This window comes from Salmo trutta, chromosome 24, assembly GCF_901001165.1.
Source record: "Salmo trutta chromosome 24, fSalTru1.1, whole genome shotgun sequence".
NCBI lineage: Eukaryota > Metazoa > Chordata > Actinopteri > Salmoniformes > Salmonidae > Salmo > Salmo trutta.
Genome location: NC_042980.1, coordinates 28,530,024 through 28,546,852, shown reverse-complemented (window position 1 = coordinate 28,546,852; position 16,829 = coordinate 28,530,024). Strand labels below are relative to the sequence as shown.

General features: G+C 43.0%; 1 protein-coding gene across 1 annotated transcript; it reads left to right on the top strand.

The window, feature by feature from the left end:
* The first annotated feature begins 89 nt into the window (after window positions 1-89).
* LOC115161042 (acetylserotonin O-methyltransferase) lies at window positions 90-7,527 on the top strand. Its single transcript, XM_029711723.1, has 8 exons — window positions 90-646; window positions 730-904; window positions 2,124-2,253; window positions 2,340-2,408; window positions 2,894-3,012; window positions 3,753-3,893; window positions 3,996-4,118; window positions 6,894-7,527. The coding sequence occupies exons 1-8, from the start codon at window positions 554-556 to the stop codon at window positions 7,103-7,105; spliced, it is 1,062 nt and encodes a 353-aa protein (XP_029567583.1). The 5' UTR covers window positions 90-553; the 3' UTR covers window positions 7,106-7,527.
* Window positions 7,528-16,829: the final 9,302 nt, after the last annotated feature.

Genomic DNA, 16,829 nt, shown 5'->3' with positions numbered 1-16,829 from the left:
AAACATTTCATTATTCTAGCTAATCTGTGATTCTATTACAAACTGCCGTTTTAATGTGTGTAGTTATAGTGGGTGTTAAAGCAGGCCCCAGTGTAAGGACAGTATGAAACAGAATGAGGTGTGTGTGTGTGTAGTGTTTATCAAGGTCTGAGCCCCTGACTGTAATCTGGGTTATTTGACTAATCTGATTATTCTGCTCCGACTGGGGCTGTACTCACACACACTCACACACACACAATACCTATGGGCTATCCGATTAAACCTGAGACTGAGGCAGCAGTGGTCATTAATATTACTCCCTCAGTCGTTTTCACTGCCACACATTTAGAAGAGCTATTGGCTGTTTCACTACAATACACACGAGGACTAGCAGCAGAACCAGGATCGACTTGGGACCGACTCATACAGGACACACTCCTAAAGGACTCATACGGATCTCCTTTGACAGCAGGAGGCCTTGCAGGGACACTCAGTCTCATACAGCGACAGACAAACCTACGCTGATCAGGCAGAGGTGTCTAGTGAGAGGCTGAGGGACCAGGGAAGACTTCTAATGGAGCCAGCTGGTACTACTGTTACTACTACTGCTGCTGCTGCCTACCCCCGGAAGATTCTGGACTATATGGAAGGCTTCCTGGTCTCTAAGGTAAAACACACACACATAGGATTCAAGTCCCATTCTCAACCACTGTTTGATGTGTGTGTTTGAGCCTGCCCTCTCTCCCCTAGACCCTGTTCACAGCCTGTGAGCTGGGTGTGTTTGACCTGCTGGCCTCGTCACAGCACCCCCTGTCTCTAGAGGAGGTAGCACTGGGAATCAGGGCCAGCCAGGACGGGACTGAGAGGCTCCTGGCAGCCTGCACCGGGCTGGACCTACTCAATACACACACACTGGACGGACAGGGTAATGCACACACACACACACACTGGACGGACAGGGTAATACACACACACACTGGACGGACAGGGTAATACACACACACACTGGACGGACAGGGTAATACACACACACACTGGACGGACAGGGTAATGCACACACACACACACACTGGACGGACAGGGTAATACACACACACACTGGACGGACAGGGTAATGCACACACACTGGACGGACAGGGTAATGCACACACACACACTGGACGGACAGAGTAATGCGCACACACACACTGGACTGACAGGGTAATGCACACACACACACTGGATGGACAGGGTAATACGCACACACACACACTGGACAGACAGGGTAATGCACACACACACACACTGGACGGACAGGGTAATGCACACACACACACACTGGACGGACAGGGTAATGCACACACACACACTGGATGGACAGGGTAATGCGCACACACACACACTGGATGGACAGGGTAATGCACACACACACACACACACACACACACACACTGGACGGACAGGGTAATGCACACATGCACACACACACTGGACGGACAGGGTAATGCAAACACACTGGGCGGACAGGGTAATGCACACACACACACACACACACACACACACTGGACGGACAGGGTAATGCATACACACACACACACACACACACACTGGACGGACAGGGTAATACACACACACACACTGAACAGACAGGGTAATACACACACACACACACACACACACACACACACTGGTCGGACAGGGTAATGCACACACACACACTGGACGGACAGGGTAATGCACACACACACACTAGACGGACAGGGTAATGCACACACACAGACACACTGGACGGACAGGGTAATGCACACACACACTGGACGGACCGAGTAATGCACACACACACACTGGATGGACAGGGTAATGCACACACACACACACACTGGACGGACAGGGTAATGCACACACACACACACTGGATGGACAGAGTAATGCACACACACACACACACTGGACGGACAGAGTAATGCGCACACACACACACACACAGGACGGACAGGGTAATGCACACACACACGCAGACACACTGGATGGACAGGGAAATGCGCACACACACACACACTGGACGGACAGGGTAATGCACACACACACGCAGACACACTGGATGGACAGGGTAACTCACTCACTCACTCACTCACTCTTTTTTTTATCCCTCTCTGTGTCTCTAGTGATGTACAGTAACACAGAGCAGTCCAGTGTGTATCTGACCCAGTCCAGTCCAGTGTCCCTGACCCAGTCCATCCACTACAGCTCCAAGACCATCTACCTCTGCTGGCACTACCTGACTGACGCTGTGAGGTGAGTCCTCTCACCTGAGTTGTGTTCACCAAGGAGAACATGTTTGGATTTGAATTGAAACAGGAACCTGAACGTTGTCCCCCCAGGGAGGGCAGTAACCAGTATGAGAAGGCGTTCGGTGTTAAATCTGAAGATCTGTTTGAAGCCCTGTACAGGTGACACTCATACACACACAGCTCTTCATCTCTACTCTACCTTTACTCTCTCTCCATATTCTCCTTGTCCTCCACACATTCTCTCTCTCTGCTTTCCTGCCCGGAGAAAAAGTGTCAGTGAAATGAGAAAGTTGTGAAATGTCCTTGAGCTTCACAGTCAATCTAATGAAAATTGTATTTTTTATGGTTCAGTGATTTTCAAGGATCACATTTATTTTAGAACAAAACACTTTCTCTTCATTACTCTCTCTCTCTCTCTCTCTCTCTCTCTCTCTCTCACTCTTTATCTGACTCTATCTGTCAGTCGTTGGCGGTGTGAGAGGCGGGGAAGGACAGAAAGGAGGGAGAGGAGGGAGGAGGAAAAGGAGGAGAAGGAATCAGAGTTGTGAATCATTCAGAGAGCAGTTTATATTTGCTGGGCACAGCTGTCTGGCACTGTCTGTGTGAAAAGAGGTGTGTGTGTGTTTGTGTGTGTGTGTGTGTAGGTCTGAGGAGGAGATGGTAAAGTTTATGCAGCTGATGAACTCCATCTGGAACATCTGTGGTCGAGACGTGGTGACGGCCTTCAACCTCTCACCTTTCACAACCATCTACGACCTCGGGGGTAAGGAGTTGTGTGTGTGTGTGTGTACCATCTTGACATAAGGTGAAAGGTCACTGTAGAGTAGACCTGTGTGTAATAACTCCAGAGACCACAGGGGGTAGCTGTGCAGCTACAAGCTGAGGCTGTCAGACACACACACACACACACACAGGCTGACACACACACACACACACTTTGTTGAAAAGGAAAGAGAGAGAGGGAGAGTCTAGGGAGAGAAAAAGTTCTGTGGTTTTTTTCCCTTTCATTCTGTTTTCTTCTTTTTTCTTTGATTCCTTCTCTCCCCTGTCCTGTACTATTGAACTGTTGGTGCGTGTGTCTGTGATATGAGAGTGAGTGTGTTCAGAATACAGATTCCACTAAACAAAGTTCTGATAAAGCACACCCAACCTCAGGACTCAACAGTCTTCCAGACAGGCCAGGTTTCTAGAAGTGTCTCTGTAGACACTGTCTGGGTGTAAAACCCACATAGAGATGACACATCACATCACAAACACACACCAGGGCTGGGCGGGCTCTCCTGGGACAGCACCTCATTGGTCAGTTAAGGATTATTGATCTGCTAATTAGTCCTGCCCCCAGGTCTAATGTCCATCAGTCAGTAATCATTTTATAGGTTACCATGGCAACATGATCTCCGGGTTTCCCGCTCTGGAAGTCTAGCTGTTTATTCCTGTGATTATAAATACTATGTTACACATCACTGCATCTCTCTCGCTCTCTTTCCCTCACTCTTTCTCTAGGTTGTAGTGGAGCGCTAGCCAAGCAGTGTGTGTTGGCGTACCCAGAATGCACTGTGACAATCTTTGACCTCCCTAAAGTGGTGAAGACATCCAGAGAACACTTTGTTACCAATGACAACCAGAGGGTCAGCTTCCATGAAGGTAGACAACTCCTACACCGAGAGACAGCCAATCAGTGACCTCAGACAGAGCGATGGGAGGAGCCATTGTCTTTGACTGACAGCATTGTATATTTGTGTGTAGGGGACTTTTTCAAAGATGCACTGCCAGATGCTGACCTCTATATTCTGGCCAGAATCCTTCATGACTGGACAGACGTGCGCAGCATAGAACTACTGACCAAAGTCTACAGGGCCTGCAGACCAGGTACACACACACACACACACACACACACACACACACACACACACACACACACACACACACACACACACACACACACACACATCCTCCTGTATCGCTCGCTCTCTCCTTCAGTCATTCTCCCAGCTGGGAAAGATCAGATGCGACTTGGCTGTCTCTGTGTGTGTGTGTGTGTGTGTATGCAGCCAGGTCACCTGTGATACAAGTCAGTATTCAACGCCCATCCATGTCTGACGGCTTCCTGAGATGACGTGGAAACTGGCCACTAGAGGCAAAGTGAGCGCTCTCATTCCAAAGGTTGCTAGTTCGAATCCAGCGATATAATTTTTTTGTTGTTGAGATTTTAGTTTTAAGCCTATCCCAAACCATAACCCTTATCTTAACCATTCGGAGTTAATGCCTGAACTTAACTATTATCTTAACCATTCAGAGTGTGGTGGCTAATTTCTGCATTACCAAATGAGGAGAGTTACAAACTTCACACACCAGTCAGAGTTATACTTAAACTACATCTTTAATAATAAGAGCTTTGCATTAGCAATGACTTTCAATGATGCTCCATTTCTAATGAACCATTGAAAGTAACAACACAAAAGTACAAAGATCTTTTATAGCCAAGATACACCCCTCTCAACCTACATGACGAACCACAGATCTTAGGAACAGTCCACAAAGGAAGACTTTATAATGAGAAAGGAGTATCCCTTAGCCAGATAGCATTCGCTATAAATTATCGTTCAGTTTGGTCCCTAAGACGAGGCTCTAATCTCGTTCCTGGTACTTCATAGCACAAAAACATTACCTCATGTTATCTGGAATGCTGTTTAGGTTTTATCACCCAAAGACATCGTAAATCTCCTCTGTCAGTGTTATCTCATAGAGGCCCATCCTCAGTAGAACACACACACAATAGTTAAGAATACTCTATTCTGACGAATAAAACAACCATTATAATACAATACAAGCATTATAACATAATCTCGCAATTTTCCACGACAAGAGTTAATGCCTTATCTTAACCATTCAGAGTTAATGCCTTATCTTAACCATTCAGAGTTAATGCCTTATCTTAACCATTCAGAGTTAATGCCTTATCTTAACCATTCAGAGTTAATGCCTTCTCTTAACCATTCAGAGTTAATGCCTTATCTTAACCATTCAGAGTTAATGCCTTATCTTAACCATTCAGAGTTAATGCCTTATCTTAACCATTCAGAGTTAATGCCTTATCTTAACCATTCAGAGTTAATGCCTTATCTTAACCATTCAGAGTTAATGCCTTATCTTAACCATTCAGAGTTAATGCCTTATCTTAACCATTCAGAGTTAATGCCTTATCTTAACCATTCGGAGTTAATGCCTAACCTAAAGAATTCGGAGTTAACCCCATAGAGTCGATGCCCGCTCCCCCGCGGAAATCTAAATAGCATAATAAAAAATCCTGATTAAAAAAAAAATCCTGGTGTGAAAGGTGACAGATTGAGCAGTGTTTGTCAGACCATGAGACATCCCGAAAATCAGTCTTCTCACAACTGTAGCATCTGACGGTTGAGACTGTCACAAACACGATGGTGTTCTTCATTTTGCTCTATGACCCCCACAAGGTTCTTGGGGCTTATCTGAAGTCGGTACAGCCGATCTGCCAACTTCTGTACTCAAGTACTGTATATTGAGACTGTTTAGTGCCCAAAATAAGGGGTTAAATACAAGTTGAAAAATTATAATAATGTTTCCTGATCTTTCTTATATCTCTCAGATATTGGACAGACATTTCAGAACAAACTTCCTACCTTTTTTTTGTTATACTTCAAGGGGTCTTAAAATTCTGAATCAAATAGCAAAATTATCCTTGGTATGACCTTAAAATAATTCCATATAGCTTAGTAGGGTTAATGCCTGAACTTAACCTTAAACACTTAGAAATTTGACGTTTCGAACAACCTTGAAGTTTGAGAAACATGAATGAACGTCCTATTCTGACATGAGGCTGTGAGAGCTGGTAGCCAAATTCTGTTTGTTGTTGTCTGTTTGTGTGTGTGTATGTCCCATAGCTGCACTGTCACAAATACCACCCCTCTCCTTACTCTTCCGCACCCCCTCCCTCGCCTCGGGTGACTGTGTCAAGAACAGCATCCTATCAGACAAGCCCACAAGTAGCCACACACAAACACTATGATCTTTGAGAGCTCCGCTGTAGCCAGAGGCTTGTTACATAACACAAACACACTCACACACATTGGAAATAACATAACACACACACACACACACATTCAGAGATGCAAATGAGGATATTGTTTTAACCTTCAGCTCAACCTTCTGATAGAAACTAACAGAGTAAGCAGCAGTCTGGGAAGGACAACTGAGGAAGAACACACATTGACTGACATCACAGCCAGGCCATCGTAGCCCAGAGCCAAAGAACGCAATCAGGCACTCATTATACGTTTTCTCTCTGTGTGTGTGTGTGTGTGTGTGTGTGTGTGTGTGTGTGTGTGTGTGTGTGTGTGTGTGTGTGTGTGTGTGTGTGTGTGTGTGTGTGTGTGTGTGTGTGTGTGCGTGCAAGATTGTGTGTTTGTGTGCGTGTGTATGTGTGTTTGTGTGTGTGTGTGTGTGTGTATGTGCGTGCGAGAATGTGTGTTTGTGTACGTGTGTGTGTGTGCGTGTGTTTGTGTGTGTGTGTGTGCGTGTGTATGTGTGCGTGTGTTTGTGTGTGTGTATGTGTGTTTGTGTTTGTGTGTGTGTGTGTGTGTGCGCGTGTGCGTGTGTGTGTGCGTGTAGGAGGAGGTGTGTTGGTGGTAGAGGCGTTGCTGTGTGAAGACGGGTCAGGGCCTCTGACAGCCCAGCTGTACTCTCTGAACATGCTGGTGCAGACGGAGGGGAAAGAGCGGACGGCAGCAGAGTATACTGCCTTGCTGACAGCCGCAGGGTTTCAAAACATACAGGTGGAGAGGACAGGCAAGATCTATGATGCTGTCCTGGGACGCAAGTAGAGAACTCTCTATATCTACTGTTGATGTTGCTGATGTACAGATCTGCTATCTTCATTTGATCACTCTGTTGTCGCAAAGAATTTTCAAAATGCATTTTGTAGTGTATTCAAGGTTTGAAAAGGCTTCTTAAGTTTATCATTTCCACTACAAAATGTCAGACTTGATTAACGGAAAATGAATCAAACCCTACAAAAATGTAGATGAATTACAATCTACATAATAATTCCCATTTCCTGTTGCTGGAGGTTTATTATTAAACAGGGTCAAATGAAATGATAGACCGTTATTATCTCTGGAGACCTGTCTATCTCTGTAGCCTGGGTAGTAAACCTATCGTCTTTGTAATCTTTATTTGTATGTTAAAACCTTTGTTCTTCTGATATGATAGAATATTTACCCATTAAAACTGTGTTGGAAGTCAATGTTCTACAGCTTCTCTGTTTCTGATTGGTTCTCTGATTGGTTTTCTGATTTGTTCTCTGGGGAGGTAAAGGGAGGGAGGGTGGAAGTAAAGTAGAGGAGGGGGGTTCATCCTCCTCTTCTCTTCCCCTCCTCCTCTTCACCAGACTAATCTGGCCTCAGGCTGGTTCACTTCACACCACACTAACACTCTGTGATGATGTCACTGTTCTTTATCCAGAGGCCTTTCGATGACGCTCCTGTAAGACAACTGCTCCAGGGCATACTGGGGATACACTCACAGCCACTGACCGTGTGTGTGTGTTTATGTGAGTCTTGGTTATTCGTGGCAAAAGTTAACTTTTTTTTAGAGGTTATAGCAAGATTTTCCTACTGTATATTTTGGCATGAAAACCACATTTTGCTGTAGGAATATTATTTAAATATTAGCTCTGCATGGGCTCTTGAGTGGCGCAGCGGTCTAAGGCTCTGCATCTCAGTGCTTGTGATACAGCCTGATTCCAGGCTGTATCACAACCGGCCGTGATTGGGAGTCTCATAGGGCGCCGCACAATTGGCCCAGCGTCGTCCAGGTTTGGCCGGTGTAGGCCGTCATTGTAAATAAGAATTTGTTCTGAACTGACTTGCCTAGTTAAATAAAAGTTAAATAAAATGGTTGGCCCTGGTCAAACAAGGCCTTGTTTGATTATAAGTATTTAGGTGAGTCCCATAGGGTGGCGCACAATTGGCCCAGCCTCACCCAAGGTGATAGTGGCCTTGTGGTTGGAGTGTCCTCCTGAGATTGGAGGTTGTGAGTTTAATCCCTGGCTGAGTCATACCAAAGACCGTAAAAATGGGACCTGATGCATCTCTGCTTTGCACTCAGCATTAAGGAGATAGATTTGGGGTAAGGCCCTATGATAGGCTAGCATCCTGTCCAGTGGGTGTACTTGTACATCAAGCTGCCTCACCCTACAGAAACAATGAGCCAATGAGCCATTCTGGCTCGCACAAGCCAAGACAGACACACACACAGACAGACAGACACTTCTCACAATTCAATAAAAACTTTTTCTGTGTAAACCTGCTTTTCTCCAGTATAAACATTCAGTTATTCATGCTGAAGTCTCGGTGACAGCAGTATTGAGCTGAGGACGAAGCCTGTCTGCCCTGTAGGCTACACACACACACACACAAAAAAAGTATTTTCACACATTCATTACCAGACACCTGTGGCCAGCAGACATGAACTACTCTCTGAATGATTACACAACTCTGATTCCTTTTCCTCCTCCCTCTACTTAATCATCACTCCTCTCTCTCCCTTTCTTCCTTCCTCTTCCTCCTGCCTGGAGTAGAATGGTGTGGGTTAGGTTAGGGCTTTGGGGTTGGAAGGTTAAAGCTGTGTAATGATGCTACAGTGAATCTCGAATGTATTATATCTGTGTTTCTAAGGGCTTCTCTTACTAAGTACTAATTCAGGGGTGGGTCTCAGCACGATGTGTGTCTGTCCATGTGTGTGTAGCTGTCTGTCTCTGAGGACCATATATCTCAACCCTGATAATCACTTATTCCTCTCCCTCTCTCTCTGAGCCATTCCCTTCATGAGCAGTGAGATTTATAATAATGAATGTAAAACTAGACAGAGAGACAGGTACTGAGGGGTGAGACAGTGATGTTTGTAATGTAACAAGACAGTGAGACAGGTATTGAGCAGTGAGACAGTGATGTTTATAATGTTTAAGGTTAAATGGATGCGGTTGCTGTGGGTGACTGCTGCCAGGGGGAACTGGCCTTTAAAAACATCCAACCACAGTTCAACTCATTAGCATATTCCCAATGATTATTTTCATTACAGTAAAAATGTAACGATCCTAGGTCTGTCTCTCACAGCATCTGGCCAGACACACGCACTCAAGCATGCACGCAGACACACCACATAGCGCACACATACACAAAACAGAACGATTGATCAGTTCTGCCACTGTTGATTAAGATCAAATCTGGCTAAAGTCAGCTGTGTGCAGTCATGTCTGTCAGTGGAGAAAGCTTGGTACTCATTAGATTATGTGGATAATTAGCAAGCTCCACTCTCATTATCTGTACATGGCAACATAATGAGCTGCAGCAAGGATGGCAAACATTACTCCTGCCTGTCTGCCTCCTTCCTTCCCCTGGCAGCAGTCACCCACAGCAACCGCATCCATTTAACCTTAAACATTATAAACATCACTGTCTCACTGCTCAATACCTGTCTCACTGTCTTGTTACATTACAAACATCACTGTCTCACCCCTCAGTAACTGTCTCTCTGTCTAGTTTGCCTGCCTGCCTGTCTGTCTGTCCGTCCGTGTGCCCATCTATCCATCCATCCATCCGGCCCTCAGTGACATTACTACAAACCTCTGACTATCCAAGCATGCTGCACGTTGCTCTACATACGTATACTGTCATTATAAATGCATAGAGACATTTTATAAATAGATCTTCCTCACATTTTAGGAACCAACTGTAGGCTACATTAAATGTATCAAATTCAGAAATGAAGGAGCGACTGGAAATGAGAGGAGCAGAGAGAGAGAGGGTTCAAACGGTTCAAACGGCTGCTAGATTCTCTTCCTCCAAGCTGTCACTGACTCATCCTAACAAGTTTCAAAATATAGATTATTTAAATGTCTAAAGTTTGGGTTTTGATAATATGTATGTCTAATACTGTACCTACTGTACATACATACATACGTAATGAAAGTGGTTTGGGTTGGATGAGAAGGAACCTTGCCTGAGACATGAAGGCTCCCTGAGCTAATTCCTAGTCTTTAAATCAGTAATACAGTCTCCAGAGAGTCCTGGTTAGTATTAAGTGTGTTCCAGCAGGTGTTTCCTGTGTGTAGCAGAGAGAACCAATCATTATGGTAATGCATCAGACACCTATCAGATGGGCTTCCCTGCTGCTGCTGCTGCTGCTGCATGGGAATAAGCTGCTCATATCTTATTCTGACACTGGAGGTGTGCGTGTGTGTGTGCATGTGCCTCCGTTGCTGAAAACGTCATAGTTGTATGTGGAAGGCATAAGGATAGTATTGCTAATTTGCTGTGTGTCTGTGTGCGCGCACATGTGTGCTTGTGTGTGTGATTATGGAGAGAAAGGCAGTGTGTGATAGCTGCCTCCTTCAGAGAGGCTGTAAAGCTCAGAGCTGATGATGACCGGAGAGAAAGGCAGTGTGTGATAGCTGCCTCCTTCAGAGAGGCTGTAAAGCTCAGAGCTGATGATGACCGGAGAGAAAGGCAGTGTGTGATAGCTGCCTCCTTCAGAGAGGCTGTAAAGCTCAGAGCTGATGATGACCGGAGAGAAAGGCAGTGTGTGATAGCTGCCTCCTTCAGAGAGGCTGTAAAGCTCAGAGCTGATCATGACCGGAGAGAAAGGCAGTGTGTGATAGCTGCCTCCTTCAGAGAGGCTGTAAAGCTCAGAGCTGATGATGACCGGAGAGAAAGGCAGTGTGTGATAGCTGCCTCCTTCAGAGAGGCTGTAAAGCTCAGAGCTGATGATGACCGGAGAGAAAGGCAGTGTGTGATAGCTGCCTCCTTCAGAGAGGCTGTAAAGCTCCGAGCTGATGATGACCGGAGAGACGAATACCTACGGTTGATGTCGGAAGTTTACATACACTTAGGTTGGAGTCATTAAAACTTGTTTTTCGACCACTCCACAAATGTCTTGTTAACAAACTCTAGTTTTGGCAAGTCGGTTAGGACATCTACTTTGTGCATGACACAAGTAATTTTTCCAACAATTGTTTACAGACAGATTATTTCACTTATAATTCACTGTATCACAATTCCAGTGGGTCAGAAGTTTACATACACTAAGTTGACTGTGCCTTTAAACAGCTTGGAAAATTCCAGAAAATGAAGTCATGGCTTTAGAAGCTTCTGATAGACTAATTGACATAATTTGAGTCAATTGGAGGTGTACCTGTGGATGTATTTCAAGGCCTACCTTCAAACTCAGTGCCTCTTTGCTTCACATTATGGGAAAATCAAAGGAAATCAGCCAAGACCTCAGAAAAAGAATTGTAGACCTCCACAAGTCTGGTTCATCCTTGGGAGCAATTTCCAAACACCTGAAGGTACCACGTTCATCTGTACAAACAATAGTATGCAAGTATAAACACCATGGGACCACGCAGCTGTCATACCACTCAGGAAGGAGACACGTTCTGTCTCCTAGAGATGACCGTACTTTGGTGCGAAAAGTGCAAATCAATCCCAGAATAACAGCAAAGGACCTTGTGAAGATGCTGGAGGAAATAGGTACAAAAGTATCTATATCCACAGTAAAACGAGTCCTATATCGACATAACCTGAAAGGCCGCTCAGCAAGGAAGAAGCCACTGTTCCAAAACCGCCATAAAAAAGCCAGACTACGGTTTGCAACTGTCCTCTGTTCTGATGAAACAAAAATAGAACTGTTGGGCAATAATGACCATCGTTATGTTTGGAGGAAAAAGGGGGAGGCTTGCAAGCCGAAGAACACCATCCCAACCGTGAAGCACAGGGGTGGCAGCATCATGTTGTGGGGGTCCTTTGCTGCAGGAGGGACTGGTGCATTTCACAAAATAGATGACATCATGAGGAAGGACAATTATGTGGATATATTGAAGCAACATCTCAAGACATCTGTCAGGAAATTAAAGCTTGGTCGCAAATGGGTCTTCCAAATGGACAAAACCCCAAGCATACTTCCAAAGTTGTGGCAAAATGGCTTAAGGACAACAAAGTCAAGGTATTGGAGTGGCCATCACAAAGCCCTGATCTCAATCCTATAGAAAGTTTGTGGGCAGAACTGTAAAAGCGTGGGCAAGCAAGGAGGCCTACAAACCTTACTCAGTTACATCAGCTCTGTCAGGAGGAATGGGCCAAAATTCACCCAACTTATTGTGGGAAGCTTGTAGAAGGCTACCCAAAACGTTTGACCCAAGTTAAACAATTTAAAGGCAATGCTACCAAATACTAATTGAGTGTATGTAAACTTCTGACCAACTGGGAATGTGATGAAAGAAATAAAAGCTGAAATAAATCATTCTCTCTACTATTATTCTAACATTTCACATTCTTAAAATAAAGTGTTGATCCTAGCTGACCTAAAACATGGAATTTTTACTAGGATTAAATGTCAGGACTTGTGAAAAACTGAGTTTAAATGTATTTGGTTAAGGTGTATGTAAACTTCTGACTTCAACTGTATGTACCTTCAGAAAGTATTCATAACCATTTGTTTTTTCCACATTTTATTGTTACAAAGTGGGTTTCAAATGGATTTAATTGTCAACAATCTATACAAAATACTCTGTAACGTCAAAGTGGAAGAATCATTCTAACATTTGTAAAACATTTATGAAAAAATAAAACAGTAATATACAGTATCTTGATTAGATAAGTAGTCAATATGTGTTAGAATCACCTTTGACAGTGATTACAGCTGTGAATATTTCTGGGTAAGTCTCTAAGAACTTCACCCACCTGGATTGTACAACATTTGCCCATAATTTTTTTCAAAATTCTTCAAGCTCTATCTAATTGGTTGTTGATTTTCAGGTCTTGCCATAGATTTTAAAGCAGATTTAAGTCAAAACTGTAAGTTGGCCACTCAGGAACATTCCCTGTCTTCTTGGTAAGCAACTCAGGTGTAGATTTGGCCTTGTGTTTTAGGCTATTGTCCCGCTGAAAGGTGAATTAATCTCCCAGTGTCTGGTGGAAAGCAGACTGAACCAGGTTTACCTGTAGGATTTTGCCTGAGTTTAGCTCCATTCCGTAAATGTTCTAGCCTGAAAAACTCAGCAGTCCTTAACGATTACAAGCATACCCATAACATGATACAGCCACCACTAAGCTTGAAAATATATGGAGAGTGGTACTCAGTAATGTGTTGTAATGGATTTGCCCCAAACATAACACATTGTATTCAGGACAAAAAGTTTGCAGTTGTCACGCCCTGACCTTAGAGTTCCCTTTTATTCTCTATTTGGTTAGGTCAGGGTGTGACTAGGGTGGAAAATCTATGTTATGTATTTCTATGTTGGCCTGATATGGTTCCCAATCAGAGGCAGCTGTCTATTGTTGTCTCTGATTGGGGATCATATTTAGGCAGCCTTTTCCCACCTGTTTGTGGGATCTTATTTTGAGTTAGTGCATGTTGCACCGCTGTCGTCATGGTTTGTTGTTTTTGTTTTGTTTATAGTTTATTGTATGTCTGGCTGGCTGGCTAAGTTTCACATATTAATAAAGATGTGGAACGATACTCACGCTGCACCTTGGTCCTTCTCTACACACAAACGTGACAGCAGTATTACTTTAGTGCCTTGTTGCAAACATGATGCATGTTTTGGAATATTTTTATTCTGTACAGGCTTCCTTCTTTTCACTCTGTCAGTATTGTGGAATAACTATAATGTTGTAATTTTCTCCTGTCACAGCCATTAAACTCTGTAATTGTTTTAAAGTCACCATTGGCCTCATTGTGAAATCCCTGGGCAGTTTCCTTTCTCTCTGGCAACTGAGTTAGGAAGGACGCCTGTATCTTTGAATTTACTGGGTGTATTGATACACCATCCAAAGTGTAATTAATAACTTCACCATGCTCAAAGGGATATTCAATGTCTGTTTTTGTATATTTACCCATCTACCAATAGGTGCCCTTTTTTGCGAGGCATTGGAAAACCTCCATGGTCTTTGTTGTTGAATCTGTGCTTGAAATTCCCTGCTCGACTGATAATTGTATGTGTGGGGTACAAAGATGAGTAGTCATTCAAAAATCATGTTAAACACTATTATTGCACACAGGAGTGAGTCCATGCAACTTTTATATTACTTGCTAAGTACATTTTTACTCCTGAACTTTAGGCTTGCCATAACAAAGGCGTTGAATACTTATTGACTCAAGATATTTCAGCATTTCATTTTTCATTCATTTCAAATCATTTCTAAAAACTTAATTCATTATGGAGTATTGTGTGTAGGGTGTTACTTCAGGCTGTAACACAACAAAATGTGGAGAAAGTCAAGGGGTGTGAATACTTTCTGAAGGCACTGGATGTATGAGGTTAACAGAAATAATTGTGGGTGACCGAGTGTGTGTGTATTATGTACTGTATGTATGAGGTTAACAGAAATAATTGTGTGTGACCGAGTGTGTGTGTATTATGTACTGTATGTATGAGTTTAACATAAATAATTGTGGGTGACCGAGTGTGTGTGTATTATGTACTGTATGTATGAGGTTAACATAAATAATTGTGGGTGACCGAGTGTGTGTGTATTATGTACTGTATGTATGAGGTTAACAGAAATAATTGTGGGTGACAGAGTGTGTGTGTATTATGTACTGTATGTATGAGGTTAACATAAATAATTGTGGGTGACGGAGTGTGTGTGTATTATGCACTGGATGTATGAGGTTAACAGAAATAATTGTGGGTGACCGAGTGTGTGTGTATTATGTACTGTATGTATGAGGTTAACATAAATAATTGTGGGTGACCGAGTGTGTGTGTATTATGTACTGTATGTATGAGGTTAACAGAAATAATTGTGTGTGACCGAGTGTGTGTGTATTATGTACTGTATGTATGAGGTTAACAGAAATAATTGTGGGTGACCGAGTGTGTGTGTATTATCTACTGGATGTATGAGGCTAACAGAAATAATTGTGGGTGACAGAGTGTGTGTGTATTATGTACTGTATGTATGAGGTTAACATAAATAATTGTGGGTGACCGAGTGTGTGTGTATTATGCACTGGATGTATGAGGTTAACAGAAATAATTGTGGGTGACCGAGTGTGTGTGTATTATGTACTGTATGTATGAGGTTAACAGAAATAATTGTGTGTGACCGAGTGTGTGTGTATTATGTACTGTATGTATGAGGTTAACATAAATAATTGTGGGTGACCGAGTGTGTGTGTATTATGTACTGTATGTATGAGGTTAACATAAATAATTGTGGGTGACCGAGTGTGTGTGTATTATGTACTGTATGTATGAGGTTAACAGAAATAATTGTGGGTGACAGAGTGTGTGTGTATTATGTACTGTATGTATGAGGTTAACATAAATAATTGTGGGTGACGGAGTGTGTGTGTATTATGCACTGGATGTATGAGGTTAACAGAAATAATTGTGGGTGACCGAGTGTGTGTGTATTATGTACTGTATGTATGAGGTTAACATAAATAATTGTGGGTGACCGAGTGTGTGTGTATTATGTACTGTATGTATGAGGTTAACAGAAATAATTGTGTGTGACCGAGTGTGTGTGTATTATGTACTGTATGTATGAGGTTAACAGAAATAATTGTGGGTGACCGAGTGTGTGTGTATTATGTACTGGATGTATGAGGCTAACAGAAATAATTGTGGGTGACAGAGTGTGTGTGTATTATGTACTGTATGTATGAGGTTAACATAAATAATTGTGGGTGACCGAGTGTGTGTGTATTATGTACTGTATGTATGAGGTTAACATAAATAATTGTGGGTGACAGAGTGTGTGTGTATTATGTACTGTACGTATGAGGTTAACAGAAATAATTGTGGGTGACAGAGTGTGTGTGTATTATGTACTGCATGTATGAGGTTAACAGAAATAATTGTGGGTGACGGAGTGTGTGTGTGTATTATGTACTGGATGTATGAGGTTAACAGAAATAATTGTGGGTGACGGAGTGTGTGTGTGTATTATGTACTGTATGTATGAGGTTAACATAAATAATTGTGGGTGACGGAGTGTGTGTGTATTATGCACTGGATGTATGAGGTTAACAGAAATAATTGTGGGTGACCGAGTGTGTGTGTATTATGTACTGTATGTATGAGGTTAACATAAATAATTGTGGGTGACCGAGTGTGTGTGTATTATGTACTGTATGTATGAGGTTAACAGAAATAATTGTGTGTGACCGAGTGTGTGTGTATTATGTACTGTATGTATGAGGTTAACAGAAATAATTGTGGGTGACCGAGTGTGTGTGTATTATGTACTGGATGTATGAGGCTAACAGAAATAATTGTGGGTGACAGAGTGTGTGTGTATTATGTACTGTATGTATGAGGTTAACATAAATAATTGTGGGTGACCGAGTGTGTGTGTATTATGTACTGTATGTATGAGGTTAACATAAATAATTGTGGGTGACAGAGTGTGTGTGTATTATGTACTGTACGTATGAGGTTAACAGAAATAATTGTGGGTGACAGAGTGTGTGTGTATTATGTACTGCATGTATGAGGTTAACAGAAATAATTGTGTGTGACCGAGTGTGTGTGTATTA